Source organism: Perca fluviatilis, chromosome 4, assembly GCF_010015445.1.
Source record: "Perca fluviatilis chromosome 4, GENO_Pfluv_1.0, whole genome shotgun sequence".
NCBI lineage: Eukaryota > Metazoa > Chordata > Actinopteri > Perciformes > Percidae > Perca > Perca fluviatilis.
This window is the reverse complement of record NC_053115.1, coordinates 25,874,508-25,900,075: the sequence shown is the minus strand read 5'-3', so window position 1 is coordinate 25,900,075 and position 25,568 is coordinate 25,874,508. Positions and strand designations below refer to the sequence as shown.

The following is a 25,568-nucleotide window of genomic DNA, read 5'->3' as shown; positions in this document are numbered from 1 at the left end:
GGGGAACGCATATTAATGTTAAAAAACCTCATAAAGTGAAATTGTCATGCCATGGGACCTTTAAATGCTGAACTTATATGTTAGATAAATACTGCAGTGTTTTTTTTGTTTGTTTTTTACATTTACAGTTATTGCAGAAGTGATAGTGCATGTAGACTCCCACTTGAACCAATGAAGGCATGCAGATTGACAGAGGCCTAATAAAACTGATTCAGTGTCATGAACACTCTAATGCTTAGACCAGACCCTGAGATCATAAGCAATGTCCCAACACAACAAACCCTGAGTCATCGGACCTAATATATTTACAGGCAGACATTGAATATGCTTCCTTAAGGAAACAACTGAAGACCATCTCATTGATTGCTTGCTCAGTGATACTCGCTGCCAAAGTCTTTTCATTCTCTAAAAGACAATTAGATTAAGTTTTAGTAATTGAACTTTTGGATCTAGTTCCTACTTGCAGTTTACCCTGCAGAGTCCAAGTTATAAAAGGTTGGAGGAAAAAAAAGGCGCCATTAAAGCTGGTGTAGGCATTTTATTTTTGCCGCTGTTTGGCAAAAATTCCAATGCCTTGTCTGGACACATGTCTGTTTCCCATTGATAAAATGAAATACCATGTTAAACATAAATATATACTGATTTGATTACAGCAAAGACGTCGGCAGTATTGACGGCAAAATAGGCTACACTTTTTTTTTTTATTACATTTGTATCTGCATTTGTATCAAAACCTAGATACTTTCAAACATCAACATGTCATTTATTAATATGTATTCGTGTATAAATGACATATAAACATCTTTTCCTATTCTATTTTGCCTGGAAACGCTTCCAACACGCTTGCGTGTAGCATGAAAAATAGGCGTCAGTTCTATTTATAGCAACAACAAAAAAATGTGGACGTAGGTTTGCTGGGCCAGACAGAAGGCTCTGGCCTATCGAAGAATACACCCAACAGGGCAAACTTGAAATTTGATTGGCTAAAGAATATGACAATCAACAACATTGTCCCTATTTGCTTAAACAGCAGAGGGATTTACTCAAAATTGTGAAGGCCTCAGAGTAGATTTTTCACCCGGAGACAGCACAGGATGAAATCTGATTGGATAAAAGCTCAAATTTAGGGAATAGACCCATGGGAACGGAATACATATGAAATTAATAAATGTATATATTTTAGAAATACATTTTAGAATCAGAAAATTATATTTTTATAATTATGTAAAAAAGTAGCCTAGTCCAGTTTATTGTCCAGGGAGCGGACATTTGCTGTGAAATAATTCGGGAGAGCTGGTCTGTTGGGGTTAGCCTTTAGCCTAGCACAAACACTGGCTCGTGTAGCACGTTTACTTTTCCGTCTCTGGGGTGTCCTCAGATGGCAGCAGCCTGCTACGAGGACCAGAGGCTGAACCCACAGTGCCGCCTACTGCTGCCATCTGAACAAGGACATGCCGGAGGTGGTGTGAGAGGAAACGCAGCAGACCGGCTGGTAGTTTAGCCCTTTTCTAACTGGAGCTCATGGCTGCGGCTAATTCAAGTTCATGTTTATGTAGCTAACTAGAGCCTTGATTCACACTATGTCAAATCAAAGGGCTTTACAAAGAAAACGGGATGGTCATTCCCATAGAACTGCCGCTATATAACGGTATCAGGATGAAATGAATGAATAGTAGTCGTAAATGTTATGAAGCCGCTGCGCCTGTGCTGTGCTTGCCTGTGCTCGCCTGATGGGAGGGGCTAGACAGAGAGGGGAGAGGGAGGAAGAGCTGCAGGAGGCGCTCTCACACGTTTATTTTTTAATTCTACCTCGTGCAGCTTTAAATGCAAGACTGTGACAGTGACACTAAAAAAGTTCAATTCAAAGAAACACCACTTAAATGTGTACATTATTCATAGCTTCTCATAAAATAATTCAAAGTTTTTTGCAGCAGATGTACAGAATTCTAATTGAAGCAGTTACTGCGCTGAAACATGACTTCACTAATGTTAATAGATAGAATAAATGATGAACTGGACCTCAACCACCTTGTTGATGTTGCACAATTAAAGAGGAACATGAGTGCATGCACACCCGTCGCTATGGGCGGGCCATAGGGGGCCGGGCCCGCCCCCAAAAATGCTTGTGCCCCCCCACTTGAGGCACAGACCTCTTAAAAAAATTACTTTAATTTTATATTATCATAGTTGCTAATTTTGTGTTGCATTAATGTTGCATTCTTTATCATTAAAACATTAAAAATATAAATAAACAATGGTGTGATTTTTGTTTGATTGATGGGAATCTACACTACAGCCTATCACGGCCTTACTAAAAAGAAAGTTAGTCTACGACGTGACGTAGCCTATGTCAGTGTAGCCGCTCAACAGTTACCGCACATTTTTGAAAGCTGGATGAGTTTTCGCCGGCTTACTCGCTTCAGTTCGTCATGGATATCGTAAGTGGTTGAAAAGCCCACCAACATTCTCCTCTGCCAAACTGGATACGACACCGACGCCTCCTGATGTTGTCGTTGGAGAAGGAGCCCCTGGACGACAGTCTGAGCCTGATGCTAGTAGCTCCGTGGAGCCCGACCCTGGGCCTGGCAGGACCTGCAGGTCAAGTGCAACTGCGACTGGGGCAGCATTTGGGCCACAACTAACTGTTGAATCAGGGGGTGTGACGGACAAACCCAAACAGGTTGTGTTGAGGAAATATCCAGTCAAAATGTTTTGTTAAAAAAAACCCGATAATTTTCCTCTAGCTGGTATTTGAACAGGGACTGGCTTGCGTAAGCTACTCGGTGGAAAAGGACTCCGCATTTTGTTAGGCCTGCAGGAAATTCACATCTGTATAATCGGACGCGACCTTCTTCATTAAGGGGTTTAAGATTTACAGACAAGGGCTTAAATAAGCATGCAGCTTGAAATGACAGGAGGGACTGAAGAGAGGACATGCTGCCTCCACTCAAAGTACCGGTAGGTTCAAAGTCTCTGTGCGTGTGTGTGTGTGTGTGTGTGTGTGTGTGTGTGTGTGTGGTGTGTGTGTGTGTGTGTGTGTGTGTGTGTGTGTGTGTGTGCGTGTGCGTGCGTGCGCGTGTGTCTCATGGCACATGCATAGCAATGCATATCCTTCTGTTGACTGCTTTAAAATGCAATGTTTGAGAGATGCTTCTGGTGTTACATCTAATATGTTGTATAGTCAAGTGTTTTATGGATATTCATAACATTGCTTCTATGTAATGTGTTGTAGGCTATATAGGCTACCTGGTCATATTGCTGTTGGTTATGTTTAACGTGATGATTACGTGCGAATAGTATAACAAGAGTATATGATTATTATAAATATACGTACTGTACGCTAATAATAATTGTGCCCTCCCATGTATTTCATATGCCCCCCTTAAGACTGAGGTCTGGCGACGGGTCTGAGTGCATGTACTGTAGTATAGACAGGAAGAGACTTACGTCATACTAAAGATAATGAACATTTTGGGAAATACTCTTTACTCACTCATTAATCTGTACAAAAACAGAAGTTTAAAAATGACAATTTGTGTGTTTATGTGCCAGATTATTTTTTCGAGTTACTTCCTGGAGCCTTGTTGTCACCGTGAGATCCACTGATGCTGGGGTTTTCAGGATACTGGACACTGGATTCTTTTAAAGTTGAAAACAATTTTGACAAGGATCCCTTAAGTATAGTTAATAAAGACTTTTCAAGAGCAGGACATTTCACAGTTGAAAATTAAACTTGTGAGTGCAATCAGATTTCAATCAGCTCTAATGCACATCAATATTCAGCTGAGAGCTTCAACACCCTTGTAATCAAAATGCATCCTGCCAGTTATTACATAGACCACAGCTCCTCTCAAAACCACACACACACACACACACACACACACACACACACACACACACACACACACACACACACACACACACACACACACACACACACACACAAAAACACTTAAAGGGATACTTCACTGATTAGCATTATAAAGTAGAAACCCATTAGTATTTCCTGAGACGAGAGTATATACTCTGTATTGTGTGTCTGGAAAAAAAACTCTTATGACGCAAAAATCGTTGTTTTGCGCCATCGGAGGCATTTTTGTCCAGAGGCTATGGACTACAGCCAGTAGTAGCAGCTAGTTCCACATGTTTTCAACCCGCCCACAAGGGGTGGAACCTCACTCCCAGAATCTACAAACAGTATCAGCCATCTTGAGGCTAAGCTAACAGGCTCTCTCTCTTCTGCAGCAACCTTGCAATTATGTGCATTCAAACTACCGCACATGTGTACCACCGGGATACACTTGTACGGCTACGGGACCAGCACCTCAGCTTGTGGTGTTGCTCGATGCCGCTAGCCGGGGAAGGGGACATCGAAAGCGGTGTGCGAGAAAGCGGAAACGCGGAACGAGGGCAGGAGTTTGAGCTACGTGGAAAGCTAACGCTAGCCGACCACCTGTCCCATCCATCCTGCTTGCAAATGTCCGCTCATTATCTACATTCCACGCAAATTCACGGCTGTGTTTATACTCTGTGTTTAGATCCCACCAAGCGCTAATGCTACCAATGCGTTAGCTGAACTTTACGGAGCAGTGAGCTCCAAAGCGCACATCCGGATGGCCTATTTATTGTCACTGGTGATTTCAACCATGCAAATCTCAAGAAAGTTCTTATATTCTACCTTCACCTCACGGTGAACCTAACTATTAACAATCAGTGCTCTGTTACAAGTCTACATGCCCCTTTTGTTGTCTGTTGTCTGTCCTGTCCCTTGTCGGTCTTAAATGCTCTAATTTAAATATTAATTGCACTTTATGTATGGTCTATAATGTGTCTCGTATGTCGTGTTTATATAATGTCGTTTTTTTTTAAATGTCATTTTATATATTTTAAATGTGTAACACCACTTGAGACATGGTGAAACAATGTTTCGTTTCACTATATACAGTGTATATGTTTGAAATGACAATAAAACTCACTTGACTTGACTTGACTGTCCTCTGTAACTGGTAGGCGTGGCTTGGGAATGGCCTCGTAGGGAAGCGAAGCAAGTGCATTCTGTGAGTTGTTGTCTTTCATCCACATGAGACAAAAATACATTTTCTGTCTTTTCTTGGTCTAGAAGGCACCTACTTCAAAAATGATTTCACATTTCTACTACATAAATGACCTAATTTAAAAACATATTCATCTTTCCAATGGTGAAATATCCCTTTAATGTGAGCAAAACTATTGCTGCAGGGTGCTGCAGAAGGCAAAGTCCCTCCCCTCAATTTTATGACCAGCACAGTTTTTACAGACTTGTGAGAGAGTGACTAAGAGAGAGAGCAAGTAGGGATGTAGAAGAGTATAGTGATGCACTGGCATCCAGTCCTGAACAAAGCTTGAACAACATGCTAAGGATTAATCGTCCAACATCCCTTCAGGAGAACAAAAGGGCCACTCATTAATGTGTCAATGTGGCAAAGAGAAAAAGTACAATATTTTCAGCTAGTAATGGAAGCAAAACCTAAAGTGGATGTAAGAAGTTTCAACAACCAATTTTTATTTTCTTTTAGTATCTAAAGGTAAGCGAGATCTGCGAATAGCAAAAATGTCTTCTGCTCCTGGTATCAAGCGTCGGGAACATGTGGACATGATGTACATCTCCATTGAAACAGCTATTGCCCTGGCCTCTGTGGTGGGGAATGTGCTGGTGGTGCTGGCTGTGTGTGTGAACCGAGCTCTCCGCAACACCACCTTCTGCTTCATTGTGTCTCTGGCCGTGGCTGATATCGCTGTGGGAGTTTTGGTCATCCCTCTGGCTATTATCATTAGTCTGGGATTTAATACTCAGTTTTACACCTGCCTCTTCCTGTCCTGCCTGCTGCTGATCATCACCCAGAGCTCCATCCTTTCCCTCCTGGCCATCGCTATTGACCGATATCTGCGTGTCAAGATTCCCACCAGGTGAGGAACTGTTGTAAAACCAAGTGACTATACTTTCATTTAAAAAGTGTAATTTCGTTTTCTGAGGATTTAGAAAGATTAACAGAAAGTGATTTGGATGATGAATGTTGTGATGACAAATCAAGAAGAGCAATAAAATATTCATAACAGAGCAATAGGAAATGGATCCCAGCATAATCCATGAGTGGTTGTGATTGCCTGTTCCAGTTCGTTGCAGCTTTCTTGATAAAAATAGACTCTGAAATATGTTATTGGCATAAGTGCTCTTTATTCACAAGCCTGATTTCACTAGAACTCAACTGGTTGTAGATTGAGCATGTATCTCTTCCCATATAAGTCAAATCAAGTAACTTTTATTTATATATTACCCAAAATTACAAATCGTCTTAGATTGCTCTCAGAACCAACATATTGTGACTTTAACAGTTGAATTGAACTCCTTTCTTAAAAAGCAAAACCCCTTAATTTTCTGATAATCCTACTCTCTAAAGTTGCCCCAAAAACATTTTAGGAGAAAAAATAAATATAGTAGTAGTAAGTCTCTTTTTATTTCTTTCAGCATCAGAGAATGAAACAAGAGGAGATGGTTGATGTCTGACATGTCACCACATATCGTTGTCTGGTTTAACGCAAATCAATGGGCTGGACATCACAAGCTTTTAAGCAAATGAAAATGTCACTGTCTGACTAAATAACTGACATAGTTTGTTAAGGGATTTTGGCAGTTAACCATACTCCTTTTTATTTGTACGTTGGATCCTTAGGTCAAAAGCTGGCACTTGAGAAAAATCCTTCTCTACAATAATCTATGTACTGGCGTTTGTTCAAAAAAATACTCATCCAGTAGTACAGGATGTATGTGTCCATTTCAGTGATTAAAAACCTGTCTTCATTTGTTTTCCAATAATTGCTTAGGTACAACACCATAGTGACCCAGAGGAGGGCATACGTGGCAGTTTTTCTGTGTTGGATCCTCTCCTTCCTCACTGGATTGGTTCCAATGATTGGATGGAATAACCGCAATGTTCAAGGAAACCTCAGCAGTTCCAGCGACATTGTCTGTGAATTCACCACTGTCATGAGAATGGACTACATGGTGTACTTCAATTTCTTCGGCTGGGTGGTGGTACCCCTGTCCGTAATGATCGCTCTGTATGGGGAGATCTTTAGGGTGATCCGGCGACAGCTTAACCGGCGTGCTGAAGCCACATGTGATGGAGACAGGTACTATCGGAAGGAGCTGAAGCTGGCCAAATCACTGGCCTTGGTGGTGTTCCTCTTTGCTGTGTGTTGGCTGCCAATACACATCATGAACTGCATTACCTTTTTCTGCCCAAAGTATTCCATACCTAAGTTTGCCATGTATGTAGGCATTTTCATGTCCCATGTGAACTCAGCACTCAACCCAATGGTTTATGCATACAGGATAAATGGGTTCCGTGTCACGCTGATCCAGATCACTAGCCGCTGCATGCTGTGTAAACCCACAGAGCCCACCGCGTGCCCCACCAGCACACCAGCCATACCGGAGAAAGTGGATGTAAAAATGTAACAAAGAACTGCAGTACTCCCGTGCACATGGTTTACAGTGAGATGTACAGTGACTACAGTGACTGAATTACATGTATGTGATATTTGGAATATTAACCGATTAACGAACACAAAAGCAAAGCACTTCATTGGGTCATGGGACAAGTTCATCTCTGACCCATTCATATTTATTTGACATTTAGATTTCAAAGAAAATCAGCCTGCAATCAACAGAACAATTATATATTCCCATCAACATGCATTATTTTGTTTTCAATTGATGCTTCATAAATTGATTCATATTGAATTATAATATATATGTCAACAAAATAAGTTATGCAACAACCATTTCATGTTCAAATAGGTTGTGGGTAAATTCACCAGAATAAACTTTGATTGTTTCTTCAAATATGCTAATGTTACAGTTCTTATTTCAGATTTACAACAATTAAAATTTTAGACAAGACTACAAGTCTACTCTGCCTGTGGCTCTGTGAGGCTGTATTTAGGCTCAGCAGTGCTTTAAGCTAAATGCTAACATGCTCACGATGACAATGCTAACATACGGATGTTGAGCAGCTATGTTACCATGTTCACAATCTTAGTTTAGCATTAGTATGCTAATATTCAATAATAAGCACTAAACAACATACGTTTTGCAAGTATTTGGTCATAAACCAAAGTATGAAAATAATGAAATGTCAAAAGATCGGCAAAGTAAAAGTTAATCATAAAGGGGAACTCGAAGGTCTGTATCAAATTGAATGGCAACCTATCCTGGAGAAGACAACTTTGACCTGCTTGTTGGTGCTAGACACAAGGTCAGAGGATCACCTGAGTCATTAGGATTCATCCCCTGGGCACAATGAATGTCTGTACAAAATGTCATGGCAATATGTCACACAGTTGTTGAGATAATTTAATCGGCACCAAAGTGGTGGACGAACTGACCGACAGACGGATCAACATTGCAGTGTAGAACCACGCTGCTAGCTGGCTAAAAATTAGATTAGATTTAGTACAAAACATTAATTTGCAAATGCTTACTTTTGATGTTTGAGTAGTCACTTGAATGAGAAAACATATTGGGTAAGATCAATAGAGAGAGAGAGTACAGTGTGTTCTGAAATGTGATGTTTCACAGGAACCATTCAATATACAGAGAACAGAAAAAGGCCCTGCCTGGAATGCAAATGAACAATAAGTCACTAGACCAAATGGAATAAAACTCTGGCAACATTAAAGCAATCCAACAATTAGTCTTTATCACAGGATGCAGGCATCCTTTCAGCTAATTCAGCTCGTTTTAGCCATATTTCAATCATTAGTTGTGGCAGGTTGGGGAAAAGACTTTGAAGCATTTGAGTAAATTGCCCAGAGAGCATTATGCTGAAGTGATTTATCCCAACTCTAAAGCTTCTTGTAAATCTGCATCAGTTCTGCTTTGTCATCAGTTTGACCTAAGCCTAGTTTCTGTCCATGTCACACTACTTCCACTCAGAAAACCTATACATAAGAACAAAAGGTCTAATCTGGTTCAGACTCTGCAAGTTTAAATGTGTTCGTCATTTTATATGTGGGTTTTGACTATTGCGGTGAGATGTTTATTTTTCTCATATTTATGTACATTCACCTGCTGTGCCCTTTATAAAGATGAATAGTTTCACATGAACATGCTGTCGTCTGACACTTTCTCTGTCTGTCCCTCCCTCACAAACATATCAATAGGTATTTTACCATCTGTCACCTCCTTCCTTGATGAGGGATTTGAAACTGCTGAGTGTTGTCTAATCCCCAGCCCTCGTCTTAGTGACTGAGGTGCTGCATAACCAACCTGGCTTTTACTGCCTTTGCACCACACACTCCTTCTGCAGTCGCAGGTGGCCTTCCGAATGCTGAAGGGGCACACAAGCACGGTGTAGGTGTGGAGACAAAAAAGCCAAGAGTCTCAATTTTGTGTGTGCATCTTATCTTCATCCTTAACTAATTTTCTTTGAGGTAAGTCCCTTCACATTCATCCTAAAACAGCTGCAAAGCAAATATTTGAGCAGCGTCATGAGAAACAATATAAGTATTTAAGTTTCAGAAAGCAATGCTAATACTTTTGTCATTTTAATATTCTCAGACAACTAAAAAACACTTTCATTATCAGCACCAACGACACAATAAAATGGCTGCAGCAGAGGGGGGCCAAGACCCGGAGGCTCCGGTGGAAGAGATGAACGACGAACATGAAGCCTTGCTGCACTTTGGTAAATACTATGAAGCCCGGCGTGAGCTACCTTGGGAGCAGTGGACATTCAGAGAAAAGGCAAACTTTTATGTGGACCGCATCTTCCTTGGGCTCTTGGTCATGTTTCTCCTCATGGTACTGGGAGAATCTGGCTATAAAGTATGGTATGTGACAAACATAAAGAAGATTGCAGAGTTTGTGTCAGATTCGGTGGCCTTTCTGTTTGACTGGCTCTTCACCCAGGAGAGACAGGAGGAGTTATTTGAATTGTAGCTTTGATAATACAGGGTGACCACTTGATTCTATTATCACTTTGTTTGTGTTTTCTACAATGTTTTAGGCACACGTGGTATTACAAATTCCCAGTAAAGAATCCATTCATAGCTCCATCTTAACTAGAGATACAGCAATGTATTATGGAGTTGCGAACTATATTTTTGGTGAATGGAAATAAATAATGTTTGCAATTTATCGAATCATTGTTGTGTCTTACAATACTGCACACATGATTTGTAGTATCTCCACCTGTAGAATGTTGTCAATAAAATGGCATTGCTTTAAAGATGGCATTGGTACGTATATAGTATATTCCAAATTTAAAGCCACTTAAGAGACCATCTAAGGAAAATACCAGGTTTCAAGGGGTTTAATGGGGTTTGATAAGATCAGTCTCCTCTACTCATTTACTCAAGTACTAAACAGTTCTGAGATAGTAGTACATCTACCCAATTGTTATATCATATTCTGACCAGTTACAACATTTAAATGCTACAGAAATGCATCAGTAATAATAATAATAATCCAATATTATAACATTCTGAAAGGGATTATGCTGCCTAATGACTTATTTTGATACTAAAAGTACATTTTACTGGTAATACTTTTACCAGATTGTACTGTAAATATCAAAGAAATGTAAGATAAACTGTTGACATACGGTATATCTTACACCATTATACTAGCTGCCTTAGGTTATATTTTAAAAACAAATAGAGTGCTGATTAAATGAAAATGTTCTATAAAGAAAGAATGATGAATGGTGGGGGAGAAGAAAAATAAAGGCAAAACAAATAACATATACTCATATACTTGCAGTGGTTGAATGTAACTATTTTCTCAAGTATACAGTAGGCCTAATTGAGTTTTGAAGTACTTGTAATTTACTTAAAGCTATAGTGCGTAGTTTCTTTCTCCCACATGAGGAATTCTAAGTAATGACAACAACACTGTCGGCACGTCCACATGATACAAGCCTTCCGTGATCGCACACACGCCCCCACCCGTCCTCCACGCAATTGCTAGTATGCAAGGAGGACACGGAGGATTAAAAAAACATGATGGACTCTTCAGAAGAGGTAATTATCTTCACTCGAATTTCTGAAGGGGAAAGTCACCGGACGACACAATCTTCTGAACATAGCCATACTGAGAAATACAGAGAGAGCTGATAGTCTTAAAGGTCCAGTGTGTAACGTTTTTAGTTGTTCATTATCAAAATCTGTGTTGCCCGTTCACAAACTTGTCCTTTTTCATGAATATTTACCACCACCATCAATTCCAAGTATTCCTATTGGCTTGAAATTTTACATTTGCATGAGCTCCATATTCATGCGCCATCTTGAAATACGTTAGCCAGTAAGGGACATACAGGACATACTGCTCCGCCTTTCGCTGTCACATGATAAACTCACAGGTGCTGCTAATGCTGCTAATGGGTATCGAAGCTTCCCGGCCCCAGCAAGTTTGAAGAAGGAAACATGGAGGACCACACGTATTCAAACATCTTCTTCTTCACCAGAAAAAGTAAAGGATATTGAAAAGAGCAAGAGACCGCGTCATCAGAAAAAAGCGTGAAGGCTACCATAGCTGTAATATGTACTTTGAACTGCGTGGCGCAAGAGAGTTGATTGTGATATATGATCTCAACGCTAGATGGGAGAAATTCCTACATATTGGACCTTTAAGTAGCTTTGTATCAACTCATTTAGCAATGGCTTGAATGTAACGGACGTTCATTAATATCAAAACGTTACGCAAAAGCTTTAACTATTTTCTTTTTATGCCACTTTATAATTTTACTTCACTTAATTTCAGAGGGAAATTAAACGTTTTACTCCACTACAATTATTTGACAGATAGTTACTTACTTTAGGTTGAGGTTTTGGTTGTTTTTTGGTTGTTTCTGCATTAAGTACTTTCAATACTTTGTGCATTATTGTCATTATACTTAGGCTACATACTTTTACTTATGTAGCCTAACATTTTCAATGCATGACTTTTACTTGTAACATATAATTGTCTTCATTGGAGATTATTCTATTGCTTAGTTATTATAATATTAAGAAAACACTAAACACTGATAAAATAAAACAATGATTTCAACAACAAACTGTTTTATATTGTAATATAAAGTGTTCTGAAAGTTATTTAAATACTAAATACATACAGTAATAGTAAATAATGGGGTACGTGCTTACAGTCTCTTACATGTGACAGATTTCTTTAATTCATGTAACTTATTGGTTTATCGAAATGCCGACGTACACGTCTGTCTTCCAAATGCACCAATGAAATCGATGCATTATACTCCTCTAAAATTCCCGGTACCTCCCCCTACCTCCTCCCTTCTCTTCCGGATTTTCTAGCGTGACCGACGTTTCGTGTCTGTTTAGACTTAAAAGTAAGTTGAATTTTAAACTGTGTGTCGATTAGGTTATGGCTTACTGTGTTTTTAATACGAAAGATACGCGACGGTTGGTTATAATTACGAAAAATGTGGCGTTGCTGGAACAGAAGCCGCTGTCAGAAATAGAGGACAGCGAGCGTTATAGGAAAAGCACTGGCCGCCATGCTGACTCTGTTAGCTCTAGCTACATACCATGGGTCACAGTTGTACAGTGCGACACTGCCGGAGAAGTAGACCGTAACGTGAGGCTACATCTTAAGTGAAGCACAGTGAAATACAAACTCTTAACACCGACCTGTGATTCTTGTGTTCTTGTTCGAGTGAGATTTTAAGTCTAAGCATCGTTTCAATATACGGACAGCTAACATTAAAGCTAACGTCAAACTGGGCTCCTCCCAATAATATTCACTTAACGTAGCTACTCATTAGAGAGAGAACTAACGTTACAGTATTCAGACCATGGTATTCTGAATTAACTGATATTTTATGCATGGGTGTATGTTTAATAGTGTTCACTTCATGTAAGTACACCACGATGTCACAACCTGATATAGATAAAAATAAACCTACCAAATGTGGAAAGCATGACCTGTTCAGCGTCCTAATGGTGATTATAGGCACTGAAGTGAGATGCAGGAATACGTCATTTCTGAATATTATGGTATTAATGCTTTTGGGTCCATTTTAGAAAGGAAAGTCATTCGTAAAATTACTATTTCAAGAATCATTCAGTCCATGCTTATGTCGTACATTATACCACAAAAAGCGTAAACAGAATTGTGCATTTTATATTCATCCATTGAAAAAAAAAAAATCAACGGATTAACTGACAATGAAAATAATTCTTAGTTGCAAAAAATAAATAAAAATTGATTCATTAATTTAACAATTAAAAATTATTTAAATATGTTGACAAATTTCCATCACAATTTACTGGTGTCCACATTGACATAATCACACTGCTCATTTTGTCCAACCAACACTCCAAAACCCAAAGATAATAAGAGACAGGGTGAAGCAGCAAATCCTCATAGGCTTAATTATTAAAAAAATAAGCAGGAACTAGTGAATTCTTTGGCAATTTAGCTTGAAATATTACTCACATCAATTATAACAGTTACTAGGTCGATTTTATGACGATATACTAATAATGTTATTGTGATATAAGTTATATTGACTCTGTTCATGTATATTGCATATCCATCAACTTACTTACACCTCACTATGTGCCAGCATTTTGTAATGCCCACTTATTCTGCACTTTATGCATCATATTGTATTCTGTATTCTTGTACTGTATTGAATGTGAAACTATTTGTTGTCTTGCACTCCTACGCTTTTCTTGGCCAGGTTGCCGTTGCAAATGAGAATCTGTTCTCAACGGCCTACCTGGTTAAATAGAGGTTAAATTAAAAATGAATAAATAAATAAAATGTTTACCTCTAAATTATTTTACGGCTTAGGTAAAATCAGCAAAGCCAAGTGTGTGTGTTTGTATTTTAACTAAAACCAGCAGGTTTTAACACAAAAACCTTAAGTTGAGACGCGGGTGGCTTTCTATTATTTTTCTCTCCCAGACTTGACATCAGAGTTGCATAACTTGTAGAGCAGCACACACATTGTTCACCTGTCATTTTGTGTGTCTCTTCTGTCAATACAGAATGCGTTACGTGGCCGCTTACCTCCTGGCTGTGCTCGGTGGAAACACCAGCCCCTCTGCAAAAGACATCAAGGCCATCTTGGGCAGCGTAGGAATTGAGGCCGATGACGAACGCTTAAATAAGGTATGCCATTTAACAACGGTAGATTATGCTATTTCAGAAATTCCCACACTAGATGTTGTGTGGCTGAAGTTAAACTTTATATTTATCTGCAGGTCATTAGTGAGCTGAATGGGAAAGACATCAATGCCGTCATGAACTCAGGTAAAGGCCTCTTAGTTAACATGCTTTGAAGATTTCAAGATGTCGTACATGGAAGAGGGCTAAAAAATGTATTTCTTTCCTTTGTCCACAGGCCTCTCTAAGTTAGCCTCCGTACCAGCAGGTGGTGCTGTAGCGGCCCCTGCCGCTGCTGCTGGGGCCACTGGAGCCGGGGCTGCGCCTGCTGCTGGTATGTGTATACCCCTCATTCTTAAGTTGGATTTTTTCAGTTTCTCTAGGATTCCTTTAAGTTCTAAATTACATTATCATATATTATTGCATTTCGATAGCAATGCAAATACTATGATGCATTTAGCAGTCTTTATTGGAAATAAGTGCTGCTAAACATTCTTAATTACTGTAGTCTGTAGTGTTGACTGTTGTCTTTCTCCATCTCGTTTTCAGCGGAAGAGAAAAAGGAAGAGAAGAAAGAGGAATCAGAAGAGTCAGATGAAGATATGGGCTTTGGACTCTTTGATTAATCTGCATTCTCTGTGTTTAAAAAGCAATAAAAATGTAAAAGGTTTACACTCATCACATTGTCTTTTTGTCTTTTGTCCTTTGCCAAAGTAATTATTCCCAAAGACATTACCACTAATAATAACTGTCTGGCTTTCAAAGCTTGACGTTGAAAGTTTTTTTTGTTGTCAGCTAAAAATAGTCTAGACTGGGCAACCCGTCATCATTAGGCAATCCAGACCCTGCATGTGGTCAGTCTGTCCTGCTGTTGGCCAGATAACCACATAATGGCTCCGGCTTAAAGGGACAAGCCTTGATCCAACTATAACACAGAGATGGCGCCACCACCACAACTCAAAACAGCGTTAAAACCTGCAGGCATTTTAATTTGTCATCTCATGTATTAAACAACCATGTCAATGATTTACATTGTAACTTTTTTTTTTTTTTTTTTTTACATTGGTGTTGTTTTTGAACAGCAGTAAAACAGGCCTTTTATTCAAACTAATGCTCAATAGAGAAACAAAATGCAGATTTTTCACATTTGTAACTATAACTCAGATTTTGTAGTTAAAAAAAAACCAAAATTCTCATTTCCTGCCATACAAAGACAGACTTGAATTTAAATGTTTACGGGGAGGTTATTGACAAACAGATGTGAGACAGGTACTTCACAAATTAATAAAATTAGTCTAGCTAGTAGATGGTAACGTTCTTCACTAAGCAAGGACTTACGTAAGCTTCAACAGATGTTTCTCATGGTAAAATTATAGTTGTTTAACGAATACCATTAATAATGGCTGCAGTCCAGAATCAGAGACACCTCAGTGCTGCAGAGCTGGCATTAATGTTAATAATTACACCTGTGCTCTCCGTGTTATGACGAGCCAACAGTCTGCTGGGAAATTTGTGCTGATCTAAGGGCTGGGACTATGTGGTGTATAAATGAGATGTGAGTCATCAGTTACATCAAAAATCATCTTTTGTTATTTCATTTTTCCACTACCTGCTCCCCTGCACGTCATCTTTTTTTTCCTTTCTTTCTTTTCTTACCTGACAAGTCACCTGAACGTGTGTCAACAAAGTAAGTTTCAGACGTCACCTTCCATGTTGGGAATAGAAACAAAACAACTCATCTAAATGTAAAGTAGTTAGAAACATGAATGTATTATGTACGCAAAGATTTAGATTTACAATTCACATTTAACACCAATTAAATTTCACATGGCAGTGAATGAGGACACCAAGACTACTGTTTTCATTGAGCGGTCTATTCATCTTTTTCTCCATTTGCTTCTGCCACCCTCTTTTCCCTGATGCATGTGAGTACATGTGTTGCATAGCCCTGTGCTGCTGGATGCACGAGAATCCCTTGTGAGCACATTAGTTCTGGCACGATATGAAGGCGGTCCTTCATTTTGTAGAAAAAGGCCTCCTCGCTGCAGGGGAACCTGAACCACAGGTGAGAGCCATCACTGCACGCTTTAAACATGTAACTGACGGACTGACTGTCACATCTCATAATTACCTGACGGCTGGGAATCTAATATAGATGCCATCAACAATCTTTACAGAAGTAATACACATGAACACATCTGTTATTGATGTTTAGCTGCATGACCAACCCACACTGTGCAGAATGTTGCAGCAATTAGGTCTTGTTCATTCCTCCACCTTCGCACCCTCAACTAGCTTGCTTTATAAAGTTGAACAGTACTTTCAAACATTTTTGACTTGTGACCCCTTAAAATAAAGCACTGTCAGCTTGTCATTGGTTGCACATGTATACCAGCGGTAACAGTTTCATCAAAGAGTTGTTTTTTGAGAAATTTTAGAAGACGGATAAGGTCAAATTATCCAGGAGCAAAAAGGCAAATCTATATATATTGTCTAAAAAAATCAAACATAATTATGTATGTCTTTTCCCAGACATCTGTCTTTTTAATTGTCTTGTAACCCTTAAAATGTATCTCGCGACCCCTCATCGGGGTCCTTACCCCAAGTTGGGAAACACTGCCCAAGAGCTCTGGACCCAACACTGGCCACAGACAAGGGGACACTCCAACATCCAAAAGCAACTGCAGTATTAGCCTCCAGCTGTTTGACATGACTCATTCTATTAGATTTCACCCTCTCTTCTAGTGAAGAAGGAGTAGATGTCTTGGAATAAAAATATTTGTGCTCAATGATTATTTTACAGATGGAGTGAGGCCAAGAGTGCCATTAGCGGGCCTGTTTCAGCAAGCCTTGATTTTGCATTGCTCTATTTATTGCAAAGAGTTACACAGTTCAAGAGACATAAGTTCAATTACCAAAGAGTAAAGCTTGACAGAAATATACGGTGTCATAAATACAAAAAAACAAATTTAATTTGAGCATTAAATCATCTTTCAAACATGTAATATGAACGCCAGCGTTCATGTCACATTTCAATTAGCTTCTATTAAATAAAGCTTGACATTTTAAAATCCTAGAAATATATAAAATATATATATATATATATATTGCACAGTGGTGTCTTATAGCTTATAGTTATTGTTAGTTAGTTATTGCATTGCTCCTTCGTATAATTACAAAACAATATACAGGAAGTATAGAATTCAATGGTGGATTTGTAACAAAGAAAAAAACATCACATGATTAGTGTCATTGTAGAATCAGCTATTTGTGAGTCAAAAATATTGCGTCATGTTTAAGGACTGTGATCTTACATGTGAAGGACATGAGTCAACACTTTGAGAAGTGCACACTCAAATGTTAATGCCAACAATTTCTCGTTTACAAGCTTAAAACTTGTTGTGTGAGTTACCCCACTGTGATCTCAAAAGGGGAAATTCATGCTTGCAAAACATCCTGAGAAAAAGTTGAATGCTTCACTTGCAGCAACGGCTTGAAAAATGGCTTGTTTTTGAATGGCTGGTTCTCAGACATCACTGTTGGACCCTGGATGATTTGTACATGCCTGTAAAAGACAACAAAAGCGTTATAACCTCTTGGTGTGTTTATTTGTTCGTGTGACTGTTCATACTGTATGCTGCACTACAATTTAACTGATATACTGCACATACTTCTATTCAAGCTGAATCGTTATGTTGTTCATCTGAAATTTTCTCGGTTTTCTCTTTTTTCAACAGGTGTGATTCTTACCTGTTGGTATTTAAATCGGTCCTGTAGATAACGGTGCCCCAGGCCAGTGATGTGACCTATATTCTGTTTGGAGAGCCCGGCAATCCTGGCAGTAAAGTCCAGCGTAAAGGCCAACTTGACCAGCTCGGGCGCTGTCGGTAGGACAGTGGGAGGATTGTGGGTCGGCGATGCTTCTGTCTCCAGATACGCATCAGCCAACTTCTGGAATGAAGAGTATGACATCCCTTGAAAGAAGCTGTTCAGGGTGGGGTTGTCTTTCAGCTGCAGGTGATAAGTAGAGCCAGGCTGTCAGTAAATACATCACACTTTCACCTATCAGGGATTTTACTGCTAAGAAACATGCATGGTAAAAAAAAGAACACCATAAAACGGCCTAACCACGGCTAAAATACAGCTTTATTATTCTAGCAGGTGACTGGCCAATCAAACATGATGTTCATGGAGTTTGTACTTTTTATTGTCTTGACTTTATAACAGCTGTGTATGGTATATTAATGTGCTTTCGCTTTCTGTTGAAACTGCTCAAGCGCAAAAACACTTTATATGTATGTTACCGTAATGAATTCTAATAATTAGCTAATTGCATAATCTTAAAAAACACCCTGTCTGAAGCATTTTAAGCAATAATCCTGTCAATATTCACAAATTATTAACCGTTACGCAGTCTCATCAACTTGTTTGTTTTACTTAAAACAGCAATTAATACCAACCTTGATATCTATGGCGTCACCCTCCTCCTTTGTTAAATTAATGATCCTGTCGATAACTTCCTCTGAGAGAAAACACAAAGCAAGGGGAAATATAATCAGAAGTTATAGGATTTAATTTCATCTTTGAGTTATTCTAATAATGCAGAGCTAAGACACACAGCCAAGAGAAATGATAGGATGGTACTTTTTTTTTTTAAACTTCCAAGTCAACACAACTTTCACTACTTAACCCATTACAAACTACATTTATCAGAGAAACTGTTTATTGTCTGGTGCTGTTTTATCATCAACATTTGAATACTGCCAGGCACTTGGCAAGGCTCAGTGAATGCAAAGAGAAACAGTTTCTTACCATTAGAGAGAGGTTGAACTTCCTCTTTTCCTTGCACCTCGTGAACAATTTTTTCCAGTTCCTCTGACACCTTCTCATAGTAATATTCTGTTGGTTCCACGCTGACGACAGCTGCAAAGAAACAATCAATTATTTGTAAATGTCCTTCAACCTATTTCCAATAATTCTGGTTACATTAAGAAAACATTTTAACATATTATTTGTCACTTCTAAGATCACACAGATGAGATTAATTTAGTCAGTCAAGTTCAATCATCAAACTTACCTTCAACTCGAGTGATGTCAGCAGGGTGGAGATCTTTACCAGGTTTATTTGGTTTTGTAAAAGATAACCCCCTTTTGGAGAACCTTCTTTTTATGGATTTTTTCCTCATGGGCTTTATTCTTGGTGAAAGGTCTGGAGATATGGGCAGGCAGGTTACCACAGTGTCTTCTGCTGAGGTGGCCTTGGCCATCTCTAATGGACCGTCCAGCTCTTCATCTATCTCCTCGTCACTCTTCCGAGAGAAAATACCAAGGAAACTTTTCCAAAGTGAGGGCTTCTTGTTCTTCTTTGACTTTTTGGTGGATTTCTCTGCTTCCTCGGGACGTTTCTCAGGCGGAGCTGCGGGAAGTTCGACCGCAGAAAGTGTACAAATGTTGTTGTTGTTTGAGGGCTTCTTGTTCTTCTTTGACTTTTTGGCGAGTTTCTCTGCTTCCTCAGGACGTTTCTCAGGCGGAGCTGCGGGAAGTTCGACCGCAGAAAATGTACCAATTTTGTTGTCGTTTAATCCATCGGTCAAGTGAAGGGAAGGGTCGCTGGAATGTCGTCTTAGCTTTCTTGGCATTGTCACCCACTTCTCTTTCCGCCCAGCCCTCTTATGCCCCAGTGTCCCGTCATTTACGCTGAGGCTGCGCTTGACGTACACCTCCAGCAGACGGATTGTATCCTTGTGAGGCACAAAAATCAATTGGCCGTTATTGGGCCTTTGTGTTTCGGTCTGTGTTTCCATGGTGGGACGACTACAAGGAAAAGAAAAACACCACACATACAATAGGTTACAAGATTGCTTTGCATCAAACGTCTGCCAATTTCAGTCAGACATCACTCTATGCAGCATTTTGGAAGAAGCCTTAAGAGCTGAAACGATTAGTCAAACAGAAAAATAGCTTGAGTCATTTTTCAAGCAAAAATACCAAACATAACAAATGCTTTGTCCCAGGTTCTCAGTTGTGAGGATTTGCTGCTTTTACTTTTGTTTTACAGTATGTGGTAATTAAGTAAATATATTTGGGGTTTTGGAGTGTTGGCCAGACAAAACAAACTATTTTAAGATGTCAATTTGGACATTTATTTTACTATTTTATAGACCAAAAGATTAGTTAACAGTTAATCAAGAAATTAAGTCAGCAGATTAATTAATAATGAAAGTAATCATTAGCTGCAGCCCTAAACTTTATTGAGGCTGCAACTAAAGACCATCTTCACGATCAATTAACCTGCCAATTTTTGTCTTGTTGTTCAATCGATTAATTCGTTGGTCTCCTAAAAAATAGCGGACCTATTCAGATAGCTTGTTTGTCTGAACGACGGTCGAAGACCCAAAGGTATTCACTTCATTATCACATGAGTTATGAAACCAGGAAGCTAGAGAAATAAAACCACATATATAGCCTAGAGACATACTTGTTTACAAAAAAATTTACTTTTTTAAAAATGTTTATCCAGTGCTAGACTGTGGATCATAGCTGCAAAAAAATGTAGAACCGTTTTCAAACACTGCTCTAAAGTCAGAATAATATAATAAATAATAAACTAGTAGACATTCAATACTACAGGGTAGCGCCAGTGTATCCATGGACTCACCTCGTCTCCTTCAGCAACAGTAGGTCTAGAACTGTCCCTGCAGAGTACTGAATGCGACTAAAGTAGTCTCTGTCATGAAGGGACTTACCTGCTCACTATCTCCTCACACATATGGACACATCTCCGCCCGCCTTTCTTACCTGCAGCCGCCTACAGTATCGTCATATTTAGGCCGAATATCTCAAAGTGGGCGGGGACGAGGGGGAAAATAAAAAAAAGTCTTCCTGCTTTGCATGTGAGCTCAGACGTCAGAATGTAACTTGTTTACGGTTTCGCCGGAGCTATCGGTTCGGCTGTAAATCTCCCCCCCTCCCCGGTGGTTTTGCCACGTTTTACAGGAAGTAAAAGCTGCAGAGTTCATGTATTTCCTTTAAGAGACCGGCTTCGATGTGTGGTGTTTGAGTAGCCTAAATGCATTAAGGAATAACAACACAAGCTGCATCATATGAAGGTTATGATATCATCAATGGGCGTAGGCTATATGGTCCTGAATATCTGTGTTCACATATAACAATGGTCCATACACATCGTTCATTCATTTATCTATTACTTTATCTTCCCAGAAGGGAATTGGTTTGCAGTGTGTTGGTACAACATTTAACATAGCATACACAATAAAAGCATACACAGAGGGAAAGAAAAACCAAAACAATCAAAGACATAGCACGCACATGGCAGACTAGACAAGCAGCACACACTGGCCAGTGTTTATGAAGCCTTCAGTAAATAATGGAGCCAAATATGAAGTTGACTAAAACAAGGGGGACTTCCAGAGGTTAGGGTTTATGTATAGGCCTGCAGAAAAAACATAAATCCTGAAACAAATTCGATAAGGACAACAAATGAGTAAGAAACACAATGCAATAAAGCAATGAAAAACTACATTAGGCCTAAAGTCTGAGAATATAGAGAGGCTATGTATTGAATACACACTGCACAATTATTTTGTTTTGCTGACTGAAACTCACGGTCCATTTGGAGGCTTTAGTTTGAAGTGCTGTTGAATAGTGTTGGTCATGCTGGTGCGTTTCTATTATTTTGTCCACCCTATTTATATCAATGAGGTTAGACAAAATGTTCAAAACACCACACAGTTTATAATACCTTTACCTGTAGGCCTGTGTTTAGCCAGATTTATACATACAGCATACAGGTAAATGTGTTAATACCTTACAAATATGTAACAATATTACAATATTGATTATATCAATGTCAATATTTTTTTTACGATGAATCGATTCATTGTTTAATATAAAACTGTCTAAAATTTAGCAGAAAGCCCGGCAAAACATTAACAATAATAATAACAATAGCACAAATTATGGATTTTACCCCATTTGTAGCCTATTATTACTCATATTCCCTTCTATGAGTAGTTTCTTTTAAAGGTCCAATGTGTAGGAATTTCTCCCATCTTGCGTTGAGATCATATATCGCAATCAACTCTCTCGCACCACGCAGTTCAAAGTACGTATTACTCTTGCTCTTTTCAATATCCTTTTTCTTTTTCAGGGCTCCTGTTCCTGAAATTTGGATTTTTAATACGTGTGGTCCTCCATGTTTCCTTCTTCAAACTTGCCAGGGCCAGGAAGCTACGATACCCATTAGCAACATTAGCAGCACCTGTGAGTTTATCATGCGACAGAGAAAACGCGAAAGGCAGAGCAGTATGTCCTGTATGTCCCTTACCAGCTAACGTATTTCAAGATGGCGCATGAATATGGAGCGTCTACCCCAGTTCATGCAAAAGCAAATGTAAAATTTCAAGCCAAATGGAATACTTGGAATTGATGGTGGTGGTAAATATTCATGAAAAAAGACAAGTTTGTGAACAGGCAACACAGATTTTGATAATGAACGACTAAACACGTTACACACTGGACCTTTAAAGGAAAGGCTTTAAATATTTGTTTCCATGGTTATATTGCAGGTATATGGCATTTTCTCCAGGCTATTTTAATGGTGATAACCAATAAATTCACCAGCATTTCCAACTTTAATTGTGTCAATCATTTACCACGGGCAGCACGCCAGTGAACTAAACAAACTATTATGACTTCACCTCAGACGCTTTCCCCAAGTTTTGCAATCACTGCTTTTTCTGGGATTTACCCGGTACTATTGCAGCATGCAATGCTGTCAAAGATTTCTTCTGGAAGTGACTGTTATCAGAGTAAAACTATTTTCATTGAAGGAAAACATGCTTTTCCTCTTGCTTATTTCCCTATAAATCAACAATTTTCTCATGACCACTGTATCTGATGAGTAATCGCTTATCTGACGTGTTTACAGGAAACAAGAGGTTTTCTGTAACCGGTTAGTTGCCCAGTTTCTGGTGCAACTGGTTTGAGTTAACAAGCACCTTCATTCTGTTTGTGCTGCATTGTCCAGAGACTATAGCAGACTGTAGTTTGATCATTATGAACGTGTCCTTGTGACCTCATGACCCCAATTGGCCTAAATATATCTCCATCATATTGCTGATTCTTTAAATGTTATTAGGGAAACTAAGATTTTAAAATGTCTTTACTTACACCAAATTATGTTGTGCTTTGAAGACATTCCCATGCATCTGAAATACAAATGACTGGTTTTCCACATTTATTCCAAAATGTAGATTTAATCATCTTATTGTGAGCTTTAGTTGGACAAACCCCTCACTTGCTTTTTAAATGTAATTACTAATTGCCCTATAGAAAATTACTACTCATTCTTTCCTATTTCATATGTATGTATGCCAACACATATATTTTTAGAAAAACAAACAAATTAGTGAAAACCTTCCAATCAGTTTGCTTTGTATGTAGTACCACATTAAGGCCATAAGGTGTCATGCTAAACACAGTGAAACAGTGTTGTCTCTGTGGCCTCACAAATCCAATCCTGTCCCCATGAGTTAGGCTATCAAACGTCTCACTAGTGTTCCCTCTAGGCAGTGGTGGATTGTAACTAAGTACATTTTACTTGAGTATTTCCATGTCATGCTACTTTATATTTCTACTTGACTATGGATATTGGAATTATTACTCCAATACATTTATTTGACAGCTTAAGTTGTGACTTACTTTACAGATTAATATTTTACTTACAAAACAAACCTCGCCTTGCTCTCACAGTCCATTTTGAGATTTTCAAACAGTACATGTTAGTTTGTGGAGTGTGTAATCTAAGAGGAAAGGTTCAATAACACTCCAGTTTAAATGACTAAATACTGAAGTCTAAACGAATGAATTGTTCTTTATTCTGGAAGCCTGCCTTTGTTTTATGTACAGTAGTCATTCCCATTGTGAGAATAATTAAGGTTATTTTTGTGTGTAGTGTTTTCCAGATTCATCTTTTAAAATGCACTATAGCTAAATGACCCATACTTGGCACACGCCTCTCTAATCTAGTCGTTGTAAAGATTTTTGGCTTTCCTAGATGTGAAGAGCGGCCTGTGGTCACCTGAATGCAACACGTTGCCTACTGTCTGAACCCGGGTGATACTTGAGGTCACCTTCTTCATTTTTCATTGGTGTTAAGCAGGACAAAGTGAGACTTGAGTTTCATCCCACAAAGTCTGGCCATTGACCTCCAGGGCTGACGCACTGCAGCGGAGCAGTCACGGTGCAGTTACCTGTCATAAATCTTTATCTCCTTGAATCATTACTCGCCCTAGGTTGTGGGACTTCACTCTCCAATCTTAGTATAGAGCCAAACTGAGCTAACAAAGAATATTCAGACAGATACTGGAGGATACAACAATTGCATTAATCTATACATCCAAAATTACTATAGACTTACTTTATTGATTTGCTATAATATTAATTAAAACTATGTATTTCATATATTGAGAGCTGGTCATCACACGTGTCCCTTTAAGCCACTCTGAATTATTGAAGTAGGCCAAAATGTGATTTTAATAATTGATGTTTTTAGGAACAAAGTCCTTCTGCCATGAACTCTCAATCAGGATCACAGGAGTTTCTTATCACTAAAAAGGAAAGGATAAGAGAAAATCTGTTAATCCAAATTCTATATATGCACTCTGGGCTGTAACCCCCAAACTGGGACAGTGGCTCCAGCAAATTCCAGGAACAACATCTGTGATCCCGAGGACCCGAGCTTGAAGGAAGAGGAAAGGACTGCCAAGGATGGAGATATATATATATATATATATATATATATATATATATATATATATATTTTTTTATATTATTATATTATATGATAGATTCAAGTTCATTTATGTATTATCTTAAAAATCGGAGTTAGTAATAAATGGGAGGACATGCAGTATGCCTCAGTGATATCATGGACTTCCAGCATGGGTGAAGTAAATTAAACTAAAAATGAGAAACAGAGTGACTTCCAGAACATTAGTGTTTTATGACACTGTGTCAGGATGCTTGCTCTCCCATCACCCCCATTAAGAAGCAGGGTGTGTCCTCCACCTGTCTTTCCTTCATCCTCTCCAGTGCTGAGAGAGCAGATGGAGCGGCTCACAAGCTTCACTTATCTAGTGCCAAAAATATGCGGCTCATTTGTCATAATGCATCCTTTACCTTTTGGTGAAGATCATTTTGCTTTTCCATTTAATCATATCAATCACATTAAAGTAATGCAAAACCAATGTCTGAATGTTGTTGATTAGCAAAATCAGGGCACAGAATCAATGGCTCGAATAGTACTGTAGGTGAGGCAGCACTGCTGAACTTTGATCAATATTAAACCCATGAGGATTGCTTTGCCACTCAA

At 38.9% G+C, this 25,568-nt stretch overlaps 3 protein-coding genes and 1 long non-coding RNA gene across 5 annotated transcripts; 3 read left to right on the top strand and 1 right to left on the bottom strand.

The window, feature by feature from the left end:
- Positions 1–5,322: 5,322 nt before the first annotated feature.
- LOC120558087 (adenosine receptor A1) lies at positions 5,323–7,865 on the top strand. The gene is made up of 2 exons (XM_039798945.1): positions 5,323–5,946; positions 6,862–7,865. Exons 1-2 carry the CDS (start codon positions 5,591–5,593, stop codon positions 7,496–7,498), a joined length of 993 nt encoding a protein of 330 aa, XP_039654879.1. The 5' UTR covers positions 5,323–5,590; the 3' UTR covers positions 7,499–7,865.
- Positions 7,866–9,292: 1,427 nt separating this feature from the next.
- LOC120558090 lies at positions 9,293–10,185 on the top strand. Its single transcript, XR_005639055.1, has 2 exons — positions 9,293–9,474; positions 9,629–10,185. It is a non-coding gene; the product is annotated as an uncharacterized LOC120558090 (long non-coding RNA).
- Positions 10,186–12,258: 2,073 nt separating this feature from the next.
- rplp2 (ribosomal protein, large P2) lies at positions 12,259–14,851 on the top strand. The gene is made up of 5 exons (XM_039798947.1): positions 12,259–12,389; positions 14,056–14,179; positions 14,272–14,320; positions 14,412–14,507; positions 14,723–14,851. The coding sequence occupies exons 2-5, from the start codon at positions 14,057–14,059 to the stop codon at positions 14,797–14,799; spliced, it is 345 nt and encodes a 114-aa protein (XP_039654881.1). The 5' UTR covers positions 12,259–12,389; position 14,056; the 3' UTR covers positions 14,800–14,851.
- Positions 14,852–16,994: 2,143 nt separating this feature from the next.
- LOC120558086 lies at positions 16,995–21,120 on the bottom strand. Of its 2 annotated transcripts, none has more exons than XM_039798943.1 (6): positions 20,920–21,120; positions 19,251–19,987; positions 18,986–19,096; positions 18,634–18,695; positions 17,924–18,184; positions 16,995–17,738 (listed from the first exon to the last, which is right to left on the bottom strand). In XM_039798943.1, exons 1-6 carry the CDS (start codon positions 20,940–20,942, stop codon positions 17,700–17,702), a joined length of 1,233 nt encoding a protein of 410 aa, XP_039654877.1. In that variant the 5' UTR covers positions 20,943–21,120; the 3' UTR covers positions 16,995–17,699. The 2 variants fall into 2 exon arrangements, with proteins under 2 accessions (XP_039654877.1, XP_039654878.1); XM_039798944.1 differs by having other exon boundaries at positions 20,832–21,119.
- Positions 21,121–25,568: the final 4,448 nt, after the last annotated feature.